This window comes from Salmo salar, chromosome 09, assembly GCF_965601325.2.
Source record: "Salmo salar chromosome 09, fSalSal1, whole genome shotgun sequence".
Lineage (NCBI taxonomy): Eukaryota > Metazoa > Chordata > Actinopteri > Salmoniformes > Salmonidae > Salmo > Salmo salar.
Window position 1 is genome coordinate 41535928 of NC_138299.1, and position 25032 is coordinate 41560959.

The window sequence follows — 25032 nt, forward strand, 5'->3', positions numbered from 1 at the left end:
ATTGACCTCCAACATGATTGGCACTACTTTTATTGATCTCACATTATTTCGGTTTTCGGGCTGTCTTCCTTTAGGAATCTGTGGAGAACATTGCTGCCCCACATCTCAAGCACTAAGCCCAGGACAGACCTGTGCTGGCAGTGGCAGAGGAACAACTATCAGGTCTTCAGATCTGCCAATCTGACAGAAGCTGTTAAATCAGCCAAGCTGAAGAAGCAAGAGCAGCATCTCCTGCTTGTTCAGAGTGAGCAGTCTGTCTACCAGAAGATGGTTGCTGACAGTAATACCATCTGTCAAGACCTGCAGTTGACTCTGGGGCCCTACTGAACCAGCAAAGACATCAGGATGCATTACAGCTTTGATTTTACTCAACAAGTAAGAAACATTTCCTCTTTTATACTGATTAAGGACATAGATGGATAAATAGATATACAGTACACTAATATATATATATATGAGGCAGACAAATACCTTTCACTAAGCTGTGAAAAGACAGATTGACAGGGGTGAGACAATTAATTGTAATTTATCTTAATGTTCTTTCGTTGTTTGCAGGTGCACTATCCTTTTGACCCTATGCAGCCAGGTCCCATCTAATTTTTAACTTCTCGCAAGTGTGTCTTGTTTGGTGTCGGCTGTGAAGGAATACCACAACAAGTCAACTACTTGATTGATGAAGGCATGTCATCCAGCAAAGACAGCAGCAGTCATCAACTACATGCACCATTTCTTCACCAACTACAGAGTTGGCGAAACACGTGTGGACCTGAATTGTGATAACTGCAGTGGCCAAAATAAGAACAAGTTTGTGCTCTGGTATTGTGCCTGGCGGACCATGCACAAGCTCCACCACAGTCTGGAACTTCACTTCCTGATCACAGGCCACACCAAGTTTTCCCCCGACTGGTGCATCAGCCTCATCAAGCAGCGCTTCAGAAAGACCAGAGTGAACACTTTGTCTGAGATTGCTGGTGTTGTGAAGGACATCACTGTGACAGGGGTCAACATCCCAGAGCTGGTTGGACTGCTGGTGGAAAGCTATGGCTGGCAACAACACCTGACTCCGTACTTCAGGCCGCTGCCACAGATCAAGCAGTACCAGCACTTCAGGTAAATATAATTTTCATTGCATTGTATGAGGTTATTCTTCTTATCTAAACTTGGGAGGTGAATTGTTGTCAAAAATGTTTTTGTTATTTTCTGTTTTACAGCTTCGGTGCTCTGGAGCCTGGTGGTGTTGTCGCCAAGGAGCGTTCGGACTGTCGGGACCAGGTTCCAGCTGCTGCGCAACGCTGACATCCTTCTTCCCATAGATGGTCTGCCTGTACAAGCACCACCTGGACCGGACACAGCTAGACAAACTTATCTTTTTGAGAAGATTAGGGAGTTTTACAATGAAGAGGCTATGGGCATCACATGCCCTTCACCAAAGTCAAGGGCAGGACAGAAACAGACTCTCCGAATATAGATTCCCTTGTTCATGCGTGGTTCAGACAGACCACTCATCAGCACTATCTGCAGTTCCTCACCACTTTACCCGACTGTATGCATACAACTAGCTCGTCTATCACTATCGTTATTGTTCGTCTACATACTGTATATCATTTTATATTTGCACTATTTCTGATAATGCTAATATGCAAGTAACCATTTGGCTGTACCGTTTACACCTTCTGTAAAGACCCATCACTTAGCAAGACTTTGAGACTTAGCAAAATATTGATATATAAAATGAATATTGATATGTGTGGTCGTAACATGATTTTGTGACATACCACACAGACTCACTAAACACAAATGCTTTGTTTGTAAATTATATCGGAGTGTTGGAGTGTGCCCCTGGCTATCCGTCAATAACAAATAAAAATAGGGCCGTCTGGTTTAAGGAATGTAAAATGATTTATACTTTTACTTTTGATACTTAAGTACATTTTAGCAATTCCATTTACTTTTGATACTTAAGTATTTTTTAAAACCAAACACTTTTAGACTTTTACTCAAGTAGTATTTTACTGGGTGACTTTTACTTCAGTCATTTTCTATTAAGGTATCTTTACATCTGGACACTTTGTTTACCTGGAATGTTTCCTTACTGTTGGCTACTACCACTTTAAGTCTTAATCTCTACTACACTACTCATTGTTTAGCACATGACCTCACATGTGAATCCTTAAAGAGATGGGTGGGGCTGGCTTAAGAGGGTGTGAACGATGCTGAATGTGTGTAGACAAAGGAGAGCTAGTAGGTACCAAAACATTCAAAGGCCATTTTCTCAAAAGTGAGTTTAAGTCTAAACTTGCAAAGCAGAATTACTTTCCCCATTGTTCCTCAAAAATGCAGTGCATGATATACCATTTTGTAGCTCGGAGTCTGTACTTTCTACCAATGTAGAAAACCCTATTTCAAATGTTGCTACATAAGACCGAATCCAGGTGCTGAGTCACAAATGCTTATTGCATGAGTCTGTTGTTTAATTGAACTCAATCAAAACTTAGGTCACTTAATGGATTTTTGTAATAAATGAATGGTTTTCTATTTGGCAAATTTACAACAGCAATCAAGTGCGTTTTCTATAGCCCATATTACATCAGCAGTTGTCACAAAGTGCATTATAGATACCCAGCCTAAAACTCCAAAGAGCAAGCAAGGCAGAAGCACAGCAGTCATGGTATACATTACAGATGTACAGTATACTTTCCATACAATTCAGGACACCCTCCTAGAGTTAAAAATAGTCACTCCTAAAAAATCCATGAGTAGTTCCAAACCTGAGTAGCAGCTTTAAAGAAGAAATACAGCTATAATATATAAAATGTGGCCCCTTTTTGAATTTGGCCACTTCAATTTGTCAAGTTATAGATGTGTACAGTACAGGCATACAAGTTGATTTCTCCTTTAAAATTATTTAAACGTAAAATATTTAAACAAAAAGTTATTTAATGCGCTGGTAAAACTGCACCACTGCTTTCTCCTGGTCGTGTGTCTCAATGGAGCCGTGACGTAGTCTTCTGATCTCATTAATGGCGTCGATGCCTGAGATTTTCCTGGTCTTCACCAGATAGCAGGCCAACATGGTCCCTGTCCTCCCATGGCCATGCATACAGTGAACAGCTACACCCTACAGCAGAGAGAAATACATGTGGCTGACTACATAGATAGAGATACAGGCTGTTTTAATATACAGCAATGGTTAACTATAATTCAAATGTGTACATTTTGACTGTGACCACTGTGGTCAATGTTTGTTTAGTTTCATATGTCGGAACAGAAGTAAGGAAGTCCTCTGATGTATTAACTGACTAAGGGGTAACTGAACCCTTACCTCGCCTTTAGCGTTCGATTCCTCCACAATAGACAGAAACCTCTGAATTTGTTCTGGAGTTGGTGGGGTGAAGTCTATTATATTGATGTGGTGTAGTTTCACTCCTGGGACGGTATCATAGTTGGGAGGTTTTCTCTCACACAAGCAGACCAGGTGTTGAATGCCATTGTCCAGAAGGTATTGGTAGTGGGCAGTCATTCGAGGGAAAGCCAGTCCTGCCAACTTTGTAGGTTCAACCCAGGAGAAATTGGGGGGTGGACTACAGGCCATGGCAAAGTCAATCTGAAATATTGTGAAACGTAGAGATTATTGAATGGTAAAACAATCTCATTCCCAATGTGCATTCAGATGCCCCCCAATCAAAATGAAGGAAAATACTAAAATAAGCCCATTGATGTGTTAACGTTACTACAGTGAAACTGTTTGACCTCAGTTTTGTGTAGTATTTAGGAAAGATGACTGAAATCTGGCCTAGTTGAATTGTACTCCACTGGGAGACCGCATGATACTTGAACAAGGTTTATTATAACAAAAGATTCGTATAACTAACTAGCTAAAATGTTCCCCTTTCATCTGTGACTGACACTTCAACCCACTAAAAAAGAGCTAGTTAGTAGTAGCTACTAGTTGAGTTAGATAAATAAATCCATAAACGCCCATGACAAACGGTGGGCGTCAACTCCGTGTACAAAAAAAACTGATGATAAACTAACATTTGCTATATTGCCAAAAGTCCAAATGTAATAAAACATTTTTGCTAGTTACACTAGCTATCTTTACGTGAAGCTTATAAAATAGGTTGCGAGCTAGCATGCTACTGGCACCTGTCCATTCATGCAATACAGTTATTTACTTACATTCAGTATTGTTTTTTGAAGAAATCCGTGTGAAAAGGTTTTTAGCTAGCTAAACGACTGAAGTTAGGGTGTGGTGTGTGTGTGTGTAATGTCCTGTTAAACACCAAAGAACACAACCTGCACTGGAATTTAATCCGTCTTTAGAACGATGACGTCAAATATTTGTAAAGGCCGGCGAACAGTATTTTATACATACACTAGAAAATCTCCTGGGGGCACTGTTTTGAAGCCACTGCACCTCCATCTTGGCACTCCTCACCATGGTTTAAAAAAAATGTTTGGGAAGTTACTGTACAGAAATGCATTTATAATGTCTACATTTGTTTTTTTGCCACGTTTATTATATTACAGACACCTTAATGCATACTTTTATTATCTGAACTAAACATACAAATAATAATAATCCTTAAAGTATACTTTTTTGAAAGTACTAATGTTACTGTCGCCACTACAACAAAAAAATACTTAAATGCATGTAATTTTGTCCTTGAAACATTTAATTGAAATACTGTATAATTCCATAAATTCCTACAGAGGACTGCTTCTTCTGAGGAGTGCCAATATGGCTTAAGCAGTCTAGGCTTTATATACATCACTGGTTGGGACTAGATAGAGCGAGTACAGCTATGGCCAGAAGTGACTTTTTTGTAGTTAGGAGAGCATTTTAGCTAACTCTAACCCCTTTCCTAACCTTAAAATAAGTCTCCTAACCCACCACGGTAATTATTCTAACCTGCTGCGTAAATTCTCCTAACCTGCTATGAAAAGTCACTTATGGTCGTATATGTACTCCTTACAGTCAGAACCTTTTTATAGCTCCTTGTTCTGTGATGACATGCGTTGCCAACGTCGCGGCGGAAGCCATTGGTTTTTAATTGGACCGTTGCGGCAGAGAGATTGCAGTAAGGGTCTGGAGCTGGCCTCCAACTGCCAACTTTGCGTCATCATACAGGTCCCAGTGTCCAATTTCTATCTAAGCATAGTCACTTTAATAACTCTACCTACATGTACATATTACCTCAATGACCTCGACTAACCGGTGCCCCCGCACATTGGTACCCCTGTATATAGCCTCGCTATTGTTATTTTACTGCTGCTCTTTAATTATTTGTTACTTTTATTTATTTTCTTTTTTTGTGTGAGTATTTTACTTAAAACTGAATTGTTGGTTAGGGGCTTGTAAGTAAGCATTTCACTGTAAGGTCTACACCTGTTGTTTTCGGCGCATGTGACAAATAACATTTGATTTGAATGAGCAAAACCTTGGTGAAAAGACGGTAATATGACGTCTTTTTATGATGTCTTATTCTGGTCGCAAACTGGTTGAAAAAAGTAATTTTTTAACGTCTTTTTGTGACCACCATATGACCAGTTGGTCATAATTGTGAGCTCTATCTGACCTGCTGGTCATAATTCTGACCACTATATTATGTGCTATATTATGTTGCCTACTGGTTATAGTTAAGACCTCATCATAACCTGGTAATGACCACCTGACTACAGCGTATTACCTACAGTAAAAAGTATTGCAGAGGATAAAGTTGGATATTGAAAATATGGTTCATTACATTTCTATCTGTTTCCATAGTCACCAATTAAAGTTTAAATCTGGAAAAAATAATCTTACATTTAAAATAGTTCAAGCAATAGCAAAACAAAATCTACATCACCCTTTTTTTTTTACATCTGCATACAGTAATTGATTTATAATTCACCCATAGAGTGGGTGACACAGAGTATATAAAGGCCCATTGTTTTATTTTATTCATGAATAATATGAGTGGTATGATAGGGTAGATCCTCATCAAGGACCTCTGAGAACAGAAGACAATCTGGAGCGTAGTGGGCCCTCTTGAAGAGTGGTGTGATAGGTCAGATCTGCAGTGAAGAGAATCAGAGCCGTGACGAGAATCAGCGCAGTGAAGAGAATCAGAGCAGTGAAGAGAATCAGAGAAGTGAAGAGAATCAGAGCAGTGAAGAGAATCAGAGCAGTGAAGAGAATCAGAGCAGTGAAGAGAATCAGCGCAGTGAAGAGAATCAGAGCAGTGAAGAGAATCAGCGTGAAGAGAATCAGAGCAGTGAAGAGAATCAGAGCAGTGAAGAGAATCAGAGCAGTGAAGAGAATCAGAGCAGTGAAGGGAATCAGAGCAGTGAAGGGAATCAGAGCAGTGAAGAGAATCAGAGCAGTGAAGAGAATCAGCGCAGTGAAGAGAATCAGAGCAGTGAAGAGAATCAGAGCAGTGAAGAGAATCAGAGCAGTGAAGAGAATCAGAGCAGTGAAGAGAATCAGAGCAGTGAAGAGAATCAGCGCAGTGAAGAGAATCAGAGCAGTGAAGAGAATCAGAGCAGTGAAGAGAATCAGCGCAGTGAAGAGAATCAGAGCAGTGAAGGGAATCAGAGCAGTGAAGAGAATCAGAGCAGTGAAGAGAATCAGCGCAGTGAAGAGAATCAGAGCAGTGAAGAGAATCAGAGCAGTGAAGAGAATCAGCGCAGTGAAGAGAATCAGAGCAGTGAAGAGAATCAGCGTGAAGAGAATCAGAGCAGTGAAGAGAATCAGAGCAGTGAAGAGAATCAGAGCAGTGAAGGGAATCAGAGCAGTGAAGAGAATCAGAGCAGTGAAGAGAATCAGAGCAGTGAAGAGAATCAGAGCAGTGAAGAGAATCAGAGCAGTGAAGAGAATCAGCGCATTACAAATGTATCAATTTGAGATTTAAAAGAAAATGAGAAAAGGACATTCCTGAAGAAACTTTGTGGACTCAGCTACCTAAAAGTATTTCCATGGTACATGTTGAAGAAGTTTGTGGCAGTTATAGCTTAGAGATGTTTTCAAAAAACGCCCCCAGACCGTAGTTGGGATGGCTCAGGCCAGGGAGCCTTCACTTGCTAGCTCCAGGGTCAAAGCAATTTCTGGATGCTCTGGGGTAATTCCCCCACACACACACACACACACACACACACACACACACACACACACACACACACACACACACACACACACACACACACACACACACACACACACACACACACACACACACACACACACACACACACACACACACACACACACACAGCTACAACAGATAAACATTTAAACTTACCATATCCATGGAGGATTAGCCAAATAGCTGATGTTAGCTAGCTAAAATTGGCCAGCTAAGTTAGCTAGTTAGCAAATCTTTGCTTGACTTTCTTCTCCTCAACAAACCACCACTTTATTTACAAAAGAAAAACAAGATAGCTACCACTTAGCAGTCAAATATTTTAGAAGTTTTTTGTGTACATTTTTTAATGCACATTTGTATTCCACAACAACAACACATAGTTAAAATTATTAGAGCGTTTGTTATGAAAGAGCACATGTAATCATGATTTATAACAGACTGTGGGCTCGGCCCCAACTCAGCTGGAGTTGCATGGCAAATTGTCCAGGAACACAAGGAATGCACAAAGGACAATGCCCAATGACTAGTCAACTCTTCCCCCTCTTAGGGGCCAAAATATATCTTTCTGTTACAGTATTCAGAAGACTGACTAATGTTATAGTGTCCATGTAGGGCTTTTTCCTATAGAGCTCCATTTTTATGGAATGGTCTGCCTACCAATGTGAGAGACGCAGACTCAGTCTCAACCTTTAAGTCTTTACTGAAGACTTATCTCTTCAGTAGGTCCTATGATTAAGTATAGTCTGGCCCAGGAGTGTGAAGGTGAACGGAAAGGCTGGAGCAACGAACCGCCCTTGCTGTCTCTGCCTTGCCGGTTCCCCTCTTTCCACTGGGATTCTCTGCCTCTAACCCTTTTACAGAGGCTGAGTCACTGGCCTACTGGTGTTCTTCCATGCCGTCCATGGGAGGGGTGCGTCACTTGAGTGGGTTGAGTCACTGACGTGGTCTTCCTGTCTGGGTTGGCGCCCCCATGGCCTACCAAAAGGCAAAAGGCCTCCTGCAGGGACGGGGGCTGGGATTAAAATCAAAATAAATTAAATAAAAAATATAGGACGAAACACACATCACGACAAGAGAGACAACACAACACTACATAAAGAGAGACCTAAGACAACAACATAGCATGGCAGCAACACATGACAAAACAGCATGTTAGCAACACAACATGACAACAACATGGTAGCGACACAACATGGCAGCAGCACATGGCAGCAGCACAAAACAGGGTACAAACATTTTTGGGTACAGACAACAGCACAAAGGTCAAGAAGGTAGAGACAACAATACATCATGCAGAGCAGCCACAACTGTCAGTAAATGTCCATGATTGAGTCTTTGAATGAAGAGATTGAGATAAAACTGTCCAGTTTGAGCATTTGTTGCAGTTCTATGCAAAGGAGTTTATTGTCTTCTCAGGAATTCTGTCTTATTTACATTGGTACAAAAGCTGAAGAACATATGCACATCTAGGTACTTTCCGCAGGTGCTGGAGTTGTAGGCAAACTCATGGAAAACAGAAAGGAAAACTCTGCACACTGCAACTCATGCTAACTGGTGATTTATTATAAATTCTAATTTCCTAGGTTTCTAGGCCTTTGGCCTAGTAGGCATTTCTTTGTTCATGCTTTGTCTTGTAAGTTAACCTTATGATCCATGTGCCTAGAATTATGCTTTGCTAATGTCAGTACAAAGCTTTATGCTTTGTATGTGAACCCATTAATTTTACTAAGCAATTAAATACACCTGTATTTAGAATTCCATTTTCAGACATTTCTTCATTGCCTATTACTGTAACTCAACCAGTGTTCTATTACTGTAACTCAACCATAGTGTTCTATTACTGTAACTCAACTATAGTGTTCTATTACTGTAACTCAACCATAGTGTCATATTACTGTAACTATAGTGTTCTATTACTGTAACTATAGTGTTCTATTACTGTAACTCAACCATAGTGTTCTATTACTGTAACTCAACCACAGTGTTCTATTACTGTAACTCAACCATAGTGTTCTATTACTGTAACTCAACCAGTGTTCTATTACTGTAACTCAACCAGTGTTCTATTACTATAACTCAACCATAGTGTTCTATTACTGTAACTCAACCACAGTGTTCTATTACTGTAACTCAACCATAGTGTTCTATTACTGTAACTCAACCACAGTGTTCTATTACTGTAACTCAACCACAGTGTTCTATTACTGTAACTATAGTGTTCTATTACTGTAACTCAACTATAGTGTTCTATTACTGTAACTCAACCATAGTGTTCTATTACTGTAACTCAACCATAGAGTTCTATTACTGTAACTCAACCACAGTGTTCTATTACTGTAACTCAACCATAGTGTCATATTACTGTAACTATAGTGTTCTATTACTGTAACTATAGTGTTCTATTACTGTAACTCAACCATAGTGTTCTATTACTGTAACTCAACCACAGTGTTCTATTACTGTAACTCAACCATAGTGTTTTATTACTGTAACTCAACCAGTGTTCTATTACTGTAACTCAACCAGTGTTCTATTACTATAACTCAACCATAGTGTTATATTACTGTAACTCAACCACAGTGTTCTATTACTGTAACTCAACCATAGTGTTCTATTACTGTAACTCAACCACAGTGTTCTATTACTGTAACTCAACCACAGTGTTCTATTACTGTAACTATAGTGTTCTATTACTGTAACTCAACTATAGTGTTCTATTACTGTAACTCAACCATAGTGTTCTATTACTGTAACTCAACCATAGAGTTCTATTACTGTAACTCAACCACAGTGTTCTATTACTGTAACTCAACCATAGTGTCATATTACTGTAACTATAGTGTTCTATTACTGTAACTATAGTGTTCTATTACTGTAACTCAACCATAGTGTTATATTACTGTAACTCAACTATAGTGTTCTATTACTGTAACTCAACCATAGTGTTATATTACTTTAACTCAACCTGTGTTCTATTACTGTAACTCAACCACAGTGTTCTATTACTGTAACTCAACCTGTGTTCTATTACTGTAACTCAACCACAGTGTTCTATTACTGTAACTCAACTATAGTGTTCTATTACTGTAACTCAACCATAGTGTTCTATTACTGTAACTCAACTATATAGTGTTCTATTACTGTAACTCAACCATAGTGTTCTATTACTGTAACTCAACCACAGTGTTCTATTACTGTAACTATAGTGTTCTATTACTGTAACTCAACCATAGTGTTCTATTACTGTAACTCAACCATAGTGTTCTATTACTGTAACTCAACCATAGTGTTCTATTACTGTAACTCAACCACAGTGTTCTATTACTGTAACTCAACCAGTGTTCTATTACTGTAACTCAACCAGTGTTCTATTACTGTAACTCAACTACAGTGTTCTATTACTGTAACTCAACTACAGTGTTCTATTACTGTAACTCAACCACAGTGTTCTATTACTGTAACTCAACCAGTGTTCTATTACTGTAACTCAACCACAGTGTTCTATTATTGTAACTCAACCACAGTGTTCTATTACTGTAACTCAACCACAGTGTTCTATTACTGTAACTCAACCACAGTGTTCTATTACTGTAACTCAACCACTGTTCTATTACTGTAACTCAACCACAATATTCTATTACTGTAACTATAGTGTTCTATTACTGTAACTCAACCAGTGTTCTATTACTGTAACTCAACCATAGTGTTCTATTACTGTAACTCAACCATAGTGTTCTATTACTGTAACTCAACCACAGTGTTCTATTACTGTAACTCAACCATAGTGTCATATTACTGTAACTATAGTGTTCTATTACTGTAACTATAGTGTTCTATTACTGTAACTCAACCATAGTGTTCTATTACTGTAACTCAACCACAGTGTTCTATTACTGTAACTCAACCATAGTGTTCTATTACTGTAACTCAACCACAGTGTTCTATTACTGGGGGGGATTTAACACCCGCTCGCCAGCCGCACCAATGTGTCAGGAAACACTGTTCACCTGATGACCATGGTCAGCCTGCAGGCGCCCGGCCCGCCACAAGGAGTCCTTAGAGCGCGATGAGCCAAGTAAAGCCCCCCCGGCCAAACCCTCCCCTAACCCAGATGATGCTGGACCAATTGTGCACCACCCTATGGGACCCTCGATCACGGCCAGTTGTGATACAGCCCGGGATTGAACCTGGGTCTGTAGTGATGCCTCTAGCCCTGCAATGCAGTGCCTTAGACCTCTGCGCCTCTCGAGAGGCCCAAATATACTTTATTTCAATAAATGTTTTGACTATCTGTTTTGCCATGTATGAATATGTTATTCAATACGTTTCTATGGGCTAATAGGAATAAGGCCAAATTCAATGTTTCATTAAATATTGTACCTACAGGGGTCATATAATTCCAAATCAAATCGCTAAATGATCCTTGGTATGACCATCTTAAAACAATTCCATATGTTAGCTTAGAAGAAACCAAGCCCTGGCCCTTAGTCTTTTTATAGCCACTGGTCAAAAGTAGTGCACTATGTATAATGCAAATATCTAGCAACCAAAAGGCTGAGTGTTCAAATCTCATTGTGGACAACTTTCGCTAATTAGCCACTTTTGTACATTTAAGTACATTTGAGCTACTTTGCAACTACTTAGCATGTTATCTAACCCTTCCCCTAACCCTCACCTTAAACCTTTAAACCTTTTAACTAACCCTTCCCCTAACATTAACCCTTTAACCTGATCCTAATACTAACCCTAACCCTACCCATAACCCTAACACCTAGCCTAGCTAACATTAGCCAGCTAGCTAACATTAGTCTTATCCACCTAGCTAACATTAGCCAAAACAAATTGGAATTCATAACATATCCTACGAATTGTAAATCGGAATATATCATACGAAATGGATGATGGACATCCACAAATTAATACATACCATGTGAAACGTAACATTTCATACTAAATTGAGTGCCTCGGATTTACAGTGCATTCAAAAAGTATTCAGATCCTTTGACTTTTTCCACATTTTGTTGTTACAGCCTTATTCTAAAATGGATTTTATAGCTTTTTTCCCTCAACAAATTTACACACAATGCCCCATATCCTAAACATGGGGGCCACTCAGGGGTGCTTGCTTAGTCCCCTCCTGTACTCCTTGTTCACCAACGACTGCGTGGCCAAGCACAACTCCAACACCATCATTAAGTTTGCTGACGACACAACAGTGGTAGGCCTGATCACCGACAACGATGAGACAGCCTATAGAGAGGAGGTCAGCGGCCATGCAGTGTGGTGCCAGGACCACAACCTCTCCCTTAATGTGAGCAAGACAAAGGAGCTGATCGTGGACTACAGGAAAAGGAGGGCCGAACATGACCCCATTCACATTGACGGGGCTGTAGTGGAGCAGGTCGAGAGTTAAGTTCCTTGGTGCCCATATTACCAACAAACTTTCATGGTCCAAACACACCAAGACAGTCGTAAAGAGGGCACGACAATACCTTTTCTCCCTCAGGAGACTGAAAAAATTTGGCATGGGTCCCCAGATTCTCAAAAAGTTATACAGCTGCACCATCGAGTGCATCCTGACTGGTTGCATCATCGCCTGGTATGGTAACATCTTGTTATCCGACCGTAAGGCACTACAAAGGGTAGTGCGTACGGCCCAGTACATCACTGGGGCCAAGCTTCCTGCCATCCACAACCTATATACTAGGCGGTGTAAGAGGAAGGCCCAAAAAATTGTCAAAGACTCCAGTCACCCAAGTCATCATAGATTGTTCTCTCTGATACTGCACAGCAACGGTACCGGAGCATCAAGTCTAGGTCCAAAAGGCTCCTTAACAGCTTATACCCCCAAGCCATAAGACTTCTGAATACTTGGACAAAGACAAACAAACGGTTGGTATAACTAGCTAGCTATATTGCCAAAAGACCGTTTGCTCGATATCTTTCAAGTGAAGTTTATTAGGTTGGTTGCCAGCTTGTAACGGATACTAACCACTGTCTATTGAATTCATTCAAGCAATATTCACTTACATTAAGTGCATTTCTCGAGAAATGTATAAAAAAAATGTCAGATCTGGTGAGGAAACGTTTTAGCTAACTACCTAAACGACTAAAGTTGGGCGTAGGTGATGTCCTGTTAAACAGGGTGACGTTATAGCAACAACGTTAAACACCAAAGTACACAAACTCCACTGGAGCTTCCTTCTTCTGCCTTCTTTTTGCACGAAGACTTCAGAGATTTGTATCCCTCCTTGTGCCGCGTTCATGTGCTAGTGGGAACTAGGAAACTCAGACATTTCCGAGTTTCTAAATCGTTGAATGCAGCACGTAACTTCAACCAGTTAGCAAGTACAAAAAAAATATTATCTGAATAAATCCTGCTACTGTTATAAAACCAATAACCGTATAGCAGTTTTGACTTTACTCGAAGTTAAAATCTTAAAATCTCTAAGGCTAAAATATTATACATTCGCAATCAAAAGTATGTCAGGATGGCCGAGCGGTCTAAGGCGCTGCGTTCAGGTCGCAGTCTCCCCTGGAGGCGTGGGTTCGAATCCCACTTCTGACAAATACTTTTTTCCTCCCCGAACTGAATCAGACAAGTGCGTCGATGTTAGTAAGATCCCCTGCTACAAACAAGTAAGTTATTTTATAGTAGCAACGAACGCAATACTAAATCAGTATAAATAAAATTTCGAAAATTTTGTTGGAACTGTTATCCACACGAGGGCACTAAAGTGCAACAAATAGAACCTCATCAAACTGCAAGGGTGAAGTTTCTCCTAAATACAGATTTAGGATCAGCTTCCTATCCTTAACCCATTAGTGGGGAACATGCAAAATGGACCTAAGATCAGTGACAAGAGGCAAATTCACCCTATTCCTATAGAAAATTTCCAGATTTTTTTCATTTTTTAAAAAACATTTTGTAATTCTATGCTCACGGATGATCCAAATATGATATAATTCTATTATATTACTGCCTGGCCTCAGAGCTATATGAAATATATGTTTACATATTTCTGAGCGCCTCCAAGACATGTTATGATACGTACTTATGTTCTAGTTTAGGGATGGGCAGTTGGCGGCCCATGAAGGCCCTTGGATAGAGGAACCAGGAAATCTGGTCACAATGCAGACACAGTGGACAGATAACAGACACATTTTAATACCATGTGTTGACACTTTTCAGAATGTAGGCAAGGTCAGGACAAAGGACCCATGTTAGCACTATGTATAAATGGGGCTTTAGAGTTTGAGTTTTATTAAAAACATTTTTTTCAGTTTTCTGCAATGCTGCAGTGCACCCCAAAAATAATCACTTCTTAGGTGCTACTTCATTCATTTATTTGGGCATACAGTATGTTCACTTGCCAAGATTCTAAATATGAATGATTATGAATATGGTAGGATGCCATGTTGCTCATGAAATGTGTAGGCCTACCAGTTGTTTTGTGATGAAGGGACTAAATCCTATGTCCGTTTCTGCACAGTCTGCAATATCTACTAGATTTCTCCTTGCAGTTCGAATGGGTGATTTATACATTTTATATATAGTTTTAGGAATAACCCCCATAGTCTGGCCCATGTGAATGTGAATGTTCATTGATGTCTTATACTCCAACTAGCTAGTAGCTTGATGTGCAAAGTGCTATAGAAATATAACTTAGCAGTCAGAACCAGGTATTGCTATAGCACGAGAAGGAAGGCCAAATTAAAGGGACTTTTCTGACCAGCATCCGACGAGCCAATATCTATAACGGACAACCTATGCCCTAACAAAACAGTTAAAGCTAGGGCTAGATCCATGCTTTGGTTTAGTCTCCCTGGCTCTGTTTCAACATACTAACGTTTTAGCATTTGTGGCACAAATTCAAGTCATGGAACCGATATTAGCATTTTCATGTTCAAAACATCTGTAAGTGACTTTGTTGAGCTTCACAACTTTAATGACTTTAATGGGATTTATCCCACAAATGCTAAAACGTTAGCATGTGGAAACAGTGCCAGGGAAACTAAACCAAATCATGGATTGCAGTCATACCTGGTCCATAGACTGTTTGGAGGGTTAGGAAACCAATGTGTCATTTTGTAATTTGGCTGAACTATCCCTTTAACCCTAAATCTAAACGTTAACCCTAACCATAACCTATTTTTAAACAATTTGGGAAATTAAGCAACATCGGCTTGCAGCCTAGTCTTGTCCCTTTCATTTTTCCTATGACAAAGATGTCCTTATGGAGTCCATTTTGAGTCATTGTTATCCTTTTAATACAGTTGGCACTGCCAGATGGAGGCTGCCTCGTTCATACAATCCCCACATTAAAAATAAAATTAAAAAATAGTTAATTTCATGCAATTATTAATGATAAACACAAACATTCAGAACGCACAGCACAACACAGTTTACTTGCTAATATTTTTATACAAATAGTAAAAAGAGAGCTTGTATTTGAAGGAAACACATACTGTACCACATTGCCAGATATATATGTTGTATACTTCTCTCAGAAGAAGTTTAAAGAAACATGTCTGTAAAGAAAATCACTTAATTGAACGTCCAAACTTTCCATTACAACAGCTTTCACCAACTCTAACGATGTAAAAAAAAAAGAAGAAAGTTAAAATAGCTGTTTCAGTAATCACATACAGTATAGAAAGTTGTCTAAGTGATTTAGCCAAACCAATTAATCTCAGAATCAAAATCTGCATAAAATAAACAGCAAAAATAAAAACATTCCGATAAACAGCCGTTAGTATCTGGTGGTAAGCAGCTCATCTACCCTACCCAACCCAACCCACCATTTAACGTAACACTTGGATTTCATGTTCCAAAAGAACCACAAAATATTTTTAGTTATAGTTTTTTTCCTTCATTCTTTTTTTATTTTAAACACAACCTGAAGACTTGGTTGATTGGTTGTCCATCATGTTTCTGGGTGGATAACCATACTATCTTCGGTTGTCCTCTGACTACACGGATGGATCCATCAAACATGCTGCACAGCCCTCAACAACAGCCCTCAGATCAGGTCAGATCAGACCGCTGTAAATGGTTACGTCTTACTCTGTGGTTTTTAAATGCCTGCTTTAGCTTCCATTGTAGAGAAAGAGACAGTACTACTCCTCCATGCCCTTCTGTTAGAAGATGTCTACATATTGAACGTCCTCGTTCAATGTCCCAAGATGAGCAGACTTCCTGTCAGACCAAATTTACCACACCCCGTTTACAGGATGGCACAGAAGAACTTCTTCTCCCTAAAAGGGTTTTCGGATGCGGGCACCGGCGACAGGAGCGGGTCCTCTTTGGCATGGGCTTCGCAGTACGACATTAAGTCTGCTGCTGCTTTGGACACCTGTATTGAAACACACACACACACACACACACACACACACACACACACACACACACACACACACACACACACACACACACACACACACACACACACACACACACACACAATTTGACTTTGACTTCGACACAATAGATTTGTTGGTACTTTTACATTACAGTGCGGAATAAAGTGATAATATCATAGTAACTATAACCATACTATGGCAACCAATGTCTCATTCTGTATATCCCTTAGTTCCTTTATCCTTTTTTGGCAGTGATGCTACCGATTTCTCATATATCGGTTATATCCTTTTAGGCAGTGATGCTACCGATTTCTCATATTTCGGTTGTATGCTTTTAGGTAGTGATGCTACCGATTTCTCATATTTCGGTTATATGCCTTTAGGCCGTGATGCTACCGATTTCTCATATTTCATATATGCCAATAACCGAAAGATGCTGGATCAAATCCCTGAGCTGACAAGGTAAAAAAAATCTGCCAAATCTGCCATTCTATTTACAGATGTGCTGTGTACAGGTACAGTGATCGGTAAGCTGCTCTGACAGCTGATGCTTAAAGTTACTGAGGGAGATATAAGTCTCCAGCTTCAGGGATTTTTGCAATTCTTTCCAGTCACTGGCAGCAGAGACCTGGAAGGAAAGGCGGCCAAAGGAGTTGTTGGCTTTGGGGATGACCAGTGAAATATACCTGCAGGAGTGCGTGCAACGGGTGGGTGTTACTATGGAGACCAGTGAGCTGAGATAAGGCGGGGCCTTAACTAGCAAAGACTTATAGATGACCTGGAGCCAGTGGGTTTGGCAACGGATATGTAGCGAGGGGCAGCCAACGAGAGCATACAGGTTGCAGTGGTGGGTAGTATATGGGGCTTTGGTGACAAAACGGATGGCACTCTGATAGACTACATCCAATTTACTGAGTAGATTGTTGGAGGCTATTTTGTAAATGACATCGCCGAAGTCAAGGATCGGTAGGATAGTCGGTTTTACGAGGGTATGTTTGGCAGCATGAGTGAAGGAGGCTTTATTGCGAAATAGGAAGCCGATTCCAGATTACATTTTGGATTGGAGATGCTTAATGTGAGTCTGGAAGGAGAGTTTACAGTCTAGCCAGACACCTAGGTATTTGTAGTTGTCCACATATTCTAAGTGAGAACTGTCCAGAGTAGTAATGCTAGGCGGGCGGGCAGGTGCGGGCAGCAATTGGTTGAAGAGCATGCATTTAGTTTTACTTGCATTTAAGAGCAGTTGGAGGCCACGGAAGGAGTGTTGTATGGCACTGAAGCTCATTTGGAGGTTTGTTAACACAGTGTCCAAGGAAGGGCCAACTGTATACAGAATGGTGTCATCTGCGTAGAGGTGGATCAGAGAATCACCAGCAGCAAGAGCAACATCATTGATATATACAGAGAAAAGAGTAGGCCCGAGAATTGAACCTTGTGGCACCCCCATAGAGACTGCCAGAGGTCCGGACAACAGGCCCTCCGATTTGACACACTGAACTCTATCTGAGAAGTAGTTGGTGAACCAGGCGAGGCAGTCATTTGAGAAACCAAGGCTGTTGAGTCTGCCGATAAGAATGCGGTGATTGACAGAGTCGAAAGCCTTGGCCAGGTTGATGAAAACGGCTGCACAGTACTGTATTTTATCTATGGCAGTTATAATATTGTTTAGGACTTTGAGCGTGGCTGAGGTGCACCCATGACCAGCTTGGAAACCAAATTGCATAGTGGAGAAGGTACATTGGGATTCTAAATGGTCGGTATACGTCTGTAGCAGTTTGGGTCTAGAGTGTCTCCCCCTTTAAAGAAGGGGATGACCGCGGCAGCTTTCCAATCTTTATGGATCTCAGATGATACAGGCTAGTAATAGGGGTTGCAACAATTTCGGTGGATAATTTTTTGATTGTCTAGCCCAGCTGATTTGTATGGATCCAGATTTTGCAGCTCTTTCAGAACATCAGCCATCCGGATTTAGGTGAAGGAGAAGTGGGGGAGGCTTGGGCAAGTTGCTACGGGGGGTACAGAGCTGTTGGCCGGGGTAGGGGTAGCCAGGTGGAAAGAATGGTCAGCCGTAGAAAAATTCTTCTTGAAATTCTCGATTATCATAGATTTATCGGTGGTGACAGTATTTCCTATAAAATATATTTTGATTTGTTTAACACTTTTTTGGTTACTACATGATTCCATATGTGTTATTTCATAGTTTTGACGTCTTCATTGTTAATCTACAATGAAGAAAATTGTAAAAATAAAGAAAAACCCTTGAATGAGTAGCTGTTATAAAACCTTTGACCGGTAGTGTATCTGTTAGGTTTTTTATCTTCTTGGCCGGTGATATAGACCTAATTCCCCCTCACCTTTATCCTGTCAATGTTTGCCTCCATCTTCAGCTGCTCTACCAGTTTCCTGGCCTGGGCGATGCTTGCTGTGTTGTTGGACGCCATGATAAAGATTCTCAGCTAGGCCTGGTATAGGCTGTCTGAAGGGAAGAGAAGAGGTTCGGTTAGGGTTGAAGCTTAAGATTAGTCTGTTTGTCTGTCTGTCTGGGGTGGAAACCTGGTCTCAGAACATTTCATATCATTCTGTATGTACAGTGCATTCGGAAAGTATTCAGACTCCTTCCCCTTTTCCACATTCTTTTTAAAGTTTGAACTTTATTCTAAAATGGATTAAATTAAATTAAATCCTCATCAATATACACACAATACCCCAAAATGACAAAGTGAAAACAGGTTTTTATAAATTGTTGCAAATGTGTTACATAGGTATTCAGACCCTTCGCTATCAGACTCGAAACTGAGCTCAGGTGCATCCTGTTTCCATTAATCATCCTTGAGATGTTTCTACAACTTGATTGGAGTCCAGCTGTGGCAAATTCAATTGATTGGACATGATTTGGAAAGGCACGCACCTGTCTATAAAAAGTCTCACAGTTGACAGTGCAAAACCAAGCCATGAGGTTGAAGGAATTGTCCATAGAGCTCCGAGCCAGGATTGTGTAGAACCTCAGATCTGGGGAAGGGTACCAAAACAATTATGCAGCTTTGAAGGTCCCCAAGAACACAGTGTCCTCCATCATTCTTAAATGGAAGAAGTTTGAACTACCAAGACTCTTCCTAGAGCTGGCCACCCGGCCAAACTGAGCAATCGGGGAGAAGGGCCTTGGTCAGGGAGGTGACCAAGAGCCTGAGGGTCACTCTGACAGAGCTCCAGAGTTCCTCTGTGGAGATGGGAGAACCTTCCAGAAGGACAACCATCATGCAGCACTCGAACAATCAGGACTTAATGGTAGAGTGGCCAGACAGAAGCCACTCCTCAGTAAAAGGCACATGACAGCCCTCTAGGAGTTTGCCAAAAGGACTCTCAGACCATGAGAAACCAGATTCTCTGGTCTGATTAAACCAAGATTGAACTCTTTGGCCTGAATGCCAAGTGTCACGCCTGGAGGAAACCTTGCACGATCCCTACAGTGAAGCATGGTGGTGCCAGCATCATGCTGTGGGGGATGTTTTTCAGCAGCATGGACTGGGGGAATAGTCAGGATCGAGGGAAAGAGTACAGAGTACAGAGATCCTTGACGAAAATCTGCTCCGGAGCACTCAGGGCCTCAGACAGGGGCGAAGGTTCACTTTCCAACAGGACAAAGACCCTAAGCACACAGCCAAGACAAGGAGTGGCTTCGGGACAAGTCTCTGAATGTTCTTGAGTGAACCCGATCGAACATCTCTGGAGAAACCTGAAAATAGCTGTGCAGCGACGCTCCCCATCCAACCTGACAGAGCTTGAGAATATCAGCAGTGAGGAATGGGAGAAACTCCCCAAATACAGGTGATTCAAACTTATGTTGTTATGTTGTGTCATGCCAAGATGACTCAAGGCTGTAATCGCTGCCAAAGGTGCTTCAACAAAGTACTGAGGAAAAGGTCTGAATACTTATGTAAATTGAATATTTCAATTTGTTATTATGCATACATTTGCAAAAATGTTTAAAAAAAACTGTTTTAGCTTGGAATTTCAAATCAAATCACATTTTATTTGTGATTTGCGCCAAATTCAACAGGTGTAGGTAGACCTTACCATGAGATGCTTACTTACAAGCCCTTCACCAACAATGCAGTTCAAGAAATAGAGTTAAGAAAATATTTACTAAATAAACTAAAGTAAATAATCTACTAAAAAGTAACACAATAAAATAACAAGTATGAGGTTATATACAGGGTGTACCAAGTCAATGTGGGGGGGTACAGGTTTGTTAAGGTCATTTGTACATGTAGGTAGTGGGAAAGTGACTGTCCATAGATAATAAACAGCGTGTTGCAGCAGAGTAAAAAACAAAGCGGGGGGTCAATGCAAATAGTATGGTTGGCCATTTGATTAATTGTTCAGAAGTCTTATGGCTTGGGGGTATAAGCTGTTAAGGAGCCTTTTGGACCTAGACTTGATGCTCCGGTACCGTTGCTGTGCGGTATCAGAGAGAACAATCTATGACTTGGGTGACTGGAGTCTTTGACAATTTTTTGGGCCTTCCTCTTACACCGCCTAGTATATAGGTTGTGGATGGCAGGAAGCTTGGCCCCAGTGATGTACTGGGCCGTACGCACTACCCTTTGTAGTGCCTTACGGTCGGATAACAAGATGTTACCATACCAGGCGATGATGCAACCAGTCAGGATCCACTCGATGGTGCAGCTGTATAACTTTTTGAGAATCTGGGGACCCATGCCAAATTCTTTCAGTCTCCTGAGGGAGAAAAGGTATTGTCGTGCCCTCTTTACGACTGTCTTGGTGTGTTTGGACCATGAAAGTTTGTTGGTAATATGGGCACCAAGGAACTTAACTCTCGACCTGCTCCACTACAGCCCTGTCAATGTGAATGGGGTCATGTTCGGCCCTCCTTTTCCTGTAGTCCACGATCAGCTCCTTTGTCTTGCTCACATTAAGGGAGAGGTTGTGGTCCTGGCACCACACTGCATGGCCGCTGACCTCCTCTCTATAGGCTGTCTCATCGTTGTCGGTGATCAGGCCTACCACTGTGGTGTCGTCAGCAAACTTAATGATGGTGTTGGAGTTGTGCTTGGTCGTTGGTGAACAAGGAGTACAGGAGGGGACTAAGCAAGCACCCCTGAGTGGCCCCCATGTTTAGGGCATTGTGTGTAAATTTGTTGAGGGAAAAAAGCTATAAAATCCATTTTAGAATAAGGCTGTAACAACAAAATGTGGAAAAAGTCAAGGGATCTGAATACTTTTTGAATGCACTGTAAATCCGAGGCACTCAATTTAGTATGAAATGTTACGTTTCACATGGTATGTATTAATTTGTGGATGTCCATCATCCATTTCGTATGATATATTCCGATTTACAATTCGTAGGATATGTTATGAATTCCAATTTGTTTTGGCTAATGTTAGCTAGGTGGATAAGACTAATGTTAGCTAGCTGGCTAATGTTAGCTAGGCTAGGTGTTAGGGTTATGGGTAGGGTTAGTATTAGGATCAGGTTAAAGGGTTAATGTTAGGGGAAGGGTTAGTTAAAAGGTTTAAAGGTTTAAGGTGAGGGTTAGGGGAAGGGTTAGATAACATGCTAAGTAGTTGCAAAGTAGCTCAAATGTACTTAAATGTACAAAAGTGGCTAATTAGCGAAAGTTGTCCACAATGAGATTTGAACACTCAGCCTTTTGGTTGCTAGATATTTGCATTATACATAGTGCACTACTTTTGACCAGTGGCTATAAAAAGACTAAGGGCCAGGGCTTGGTTTCTTCTAAGCTAACATATGGAATTGTTTTAAGATGGTCATACCAAGGATCATTTAGCGATTTGATTTGGAATTATATGACCCCTGTAGGTACAATATTTAATGAAACATTGAATTTGGCCTTATTCCTATTAGCCCATAGAAACGTATTGAATAACATATTCATACATGGCAAAACAGATAGTCAAAACATTTATTGAAATAAAGTATATTTGGGCCTCTCGAGAGGCGCAGAGGTCAATGGCACTGCATTGCAGGGCTAGAGGCATCACTACAGACCCAGGTTCAATCCCGGGCTGTATCACAACTGGCTGTGATCGAGGGTCCCATAGGGTGGTGCACAATTGGTCCAGCATCATCTGGGTTAGGGGAGGGTTTGGCCGGGGGGGCTTTACTTGGCTCATCGCGCTCTAAGGACTCCTTGTGGCGGGCCGGGCGCCTGCAGGCTGACCATGGTCATCAGGTGAACAGTGTTTCCTGACACATTGGTGCGGCTGGCGAGCGGGTGTTAAGAAGCGCGGTTTGGCAGGTCGGAGGACGCGTGATTCGACCTTCACCCCCCCCGAGCCCTTTGGGGAGTTCCAGCGATGAGACAAGATTTACATTTGGGAGAAAAAAGGGGGTAAAATACAAAAAAATTAAGTCTATTTTGCAGTGTCTGTCCTATAGCTCAGGGTTATTATGATCTGTTTCTATCCATTTTTAACCACTTTTTTGGCACTAAAGTACTTCCATGCTTCCATAATTTTTTTTAAACTGGTACTGGGTTACCTTTAGGCAAGTTTTGTGAGGCTTGTGGGCATCGTAGAGCCCAAACCGTTCAGACACTACAGATGTTTTCATGATGTCTCCTGGTCTGACAAACATCGCTGTACCTCTGCCACCTTCCACCGCAGATGGGGAAGGCCGACATGAACAGATATATCTAGTTTAAATAGACAGATTTTGATTGGGATTTTTGTTATTATGCTAATTACATTTCTGCGTGGGCGGTTAAAAACAGGCTTTAAAACATTGATAAGAGGGAGGTTGAAGTGTCTGTGTGTGTGCCTGTGTCACCGACTAGCTATCCCTAGTGATTAATCCCATCAGTGGCCTCCTACCTTTCAGCCCCATGGTGCAGCAGGTTAGGGTATGGCTCACCGTGGGATCAGATGGATCAGTGGGTTAAACGCTCATCTCAGATTTCTGCTTGGTGCTGGAACATCAATATTGATGTCCCACAGTGGCACACCTGTCCATGTCACAGCGCCCCACCTGTCCATGTCACAGCGCCCCACCGGTCCATGTCACAGCATCACACCTGTCCATGTGGATGCCTCAAAGGGACAGCCCTGTAGCATGGTCAGTTTTCACTGCTGTCACAGCCTGACTGCACCCTGCACCTGATCTGCCAGCCACAGGGTCCAGACCTAACCAGTTACCACAGACCTCCACTAGGCTCTATGGCCTTTATAACGGTGAAGGTTTATCCCTGCCTTTTTAGTTGACATTGTCCTAAATCTGAGGAGACAAAACTTCAGAGCAGGGATTCACTTTTGACAGGTTAAGATAACTGAGATATTACTTTTTTTTTGAGCTACATGTCCCTACAAAGTAAGAATAGAGGTTATCAATATTTTTCAGAGTACTTCAATTGAAAATTCTCACAATTATTGCCAGATAGAACTATATGTTAGAGGTGGTGTGACGAGGTGTATAGTTTGAGGAGGGTCTGTGTGTTCAAGTTTTGTAACAGAGTCTTTTTTATTTAATTGTATTTAATTCAAGTCCATGCTCCCCAAATGGCACCACACAGCTAAGGAACAGGGACCAGACTTCAGTATGTCTGATGAGTAAGCTGCAGCTACAGCAGGCTGTGGTGTTAGTGGGTCAGGTGGTCAGCCTGAGGTGGTCTTAGTGGGTCAGGTGATCAGCCTGAGGTGGTGTTAGTGGGTCAGGTGATCAGCCTGAGGTGGTGTTAGTGGGTCAGGTGATCAGCCTGAGGTGGTGTTAGTGGGTCAGGTGGTCAGCCTAAGGTGGTGTTAGTGGGTCAGGTGGTCAGCCTGAGGTGGTGTTAGTGGGTCAGGTGATCAGCCTGAGGTGTTGTTAGTGGGTCAGGTGATCAGCCTGAGGTGGTGTTAGTGGGTCAGGTGGTCAGCCTGAGGTGGTGTTAGTGGGTCAGGTGGTCAGCCTGAGGTGGTGTTAGTGGGTCAGGTGATCAGCCTGAGGTGGTGTTAGTAGGTCAGGTGGTCAGCCTGAGGTGGTGTTAGTAGGTCAGGTGGTCAGCCTGAGGTGGTGTTAGTGGTTCAGGTGATCAGCCTGAGGTGGTGTTAGTGGGTCAGGTGATCAGCCTGAGGTGGTGTTAGTGGGTCAGGTGGTCAGCCTGAGGTGGTGTTAGTGGGTCAGGTGGTCAGCCTGAGGTGGTGTTAGTTGGTCAGGTGATCAGCCTGAGGTGGTGTTAGTGGGTCAGGTGATCAGCTACCTATCATTCTTTATTCATTAGTCTGGTTCTACCCCAGAACACAGTGTGTCTGAGGTCCCACTTGAGTCCCCCTGCACATTTGAAGGATTCCCTTATCCTACCCTTACCTTTCGGCACACCTCCTCATATTAAATCCTCTGGTGTGGCCTGGGTGGTCTAGGGGTCAGTGCCACCACATATAGCAAACAAAGACCAGCATCAACATGGGTTCAAATCCCCCACTTCCTATGTGACGCACTGTCTCCTCCATTAAACTCATACTTTCTATGACGCACTGTCTCCTCCATTAAACTCATACTATCTATGTGATGCGCTGTCTCCTCCATTAA

The 25032-nt window shown here is 41.5% G+C and overlaps 2 protein-coding genes and 1 non-coding gene across 5 annotated transcripts in view; 1 reads left to right on the plus strand and 2 right to left on the minus strand.

Moving 5' to 3' along the window:
• Positions 1 to 2435: 2435 nt before the first annotated feature.
• Positions 2436 to 4315, minus strand: dusp23b (dual specificity phosphatase 23b). 2 transcript variants are annotated; one of them, XM_014211473.2, is made up of 3 exons: positions 4297 to 4315; positions 3323 to 3604; positions 2436 to 3118 (listed from the first exon to the last, which is right to left on the minus strand). In XM_014211473.2, exons 2-3 carry the CDS (start codon positions 3590 to 3592, stop codon positions 2933 to 2935), a joined length of 456 nt encoding a protein of 151 aa, XP_014066948.1. In that variant the 5' UTR covers positions 3593 to 3604; positions 4297 to 4315; the 3' UTR covers positions 2436 to 2932. The 2 variants fall into 2 exon arrangements, with proteins under 2 accessions (XP_014066948.1, NP_001134900.1); NM_001141428.3 differs by lacking the exon at positions 4297 to 4315 and adding an exon at positions 4180 to 4284 and having other exon boundaries at positions 2450 to 3118.
• A 9294-nt stretch (positions 4316 to 13609) lies between these two features.
• Positions 13610 to 13692, plus strand: trnal-cag (transfer RNA leucine (anticodon CAG)). Its single transcript has one exon. It is a non-coding gene; the product is annotated as a tRNA-Leu (tRNA).
• A 1679-nt stretch (positions 13693 to 15371) lies between these two features.
• Positions 15372 to 25032, minus strand: part of gng2 (guanine nucleotide binding protein (G protein), gamma 2) — a 28428-nt gene continuing 18767 nt past the window's right edge. Inside the window, exons 2-3 of one of the 2 annotated variants that reach the window (XM_082955475.1) lie at positions 18842 to 18963; positions 15372 to 16480 (exon numbers count right to left, since the gene is read on the minus strand). In XM_082955475.1, the coding sequence (XP_082811601.1) occupies positions 16352 to 16480; positions 18842 to 18928 (216 nt within the window). In that variant the 5' untranslated portion in view covers positions 18929 to 18963 and the 3' untranslated portion in view covers positions 15372 to 16351. 2 annotated transcript variants of the gene reach the window in all.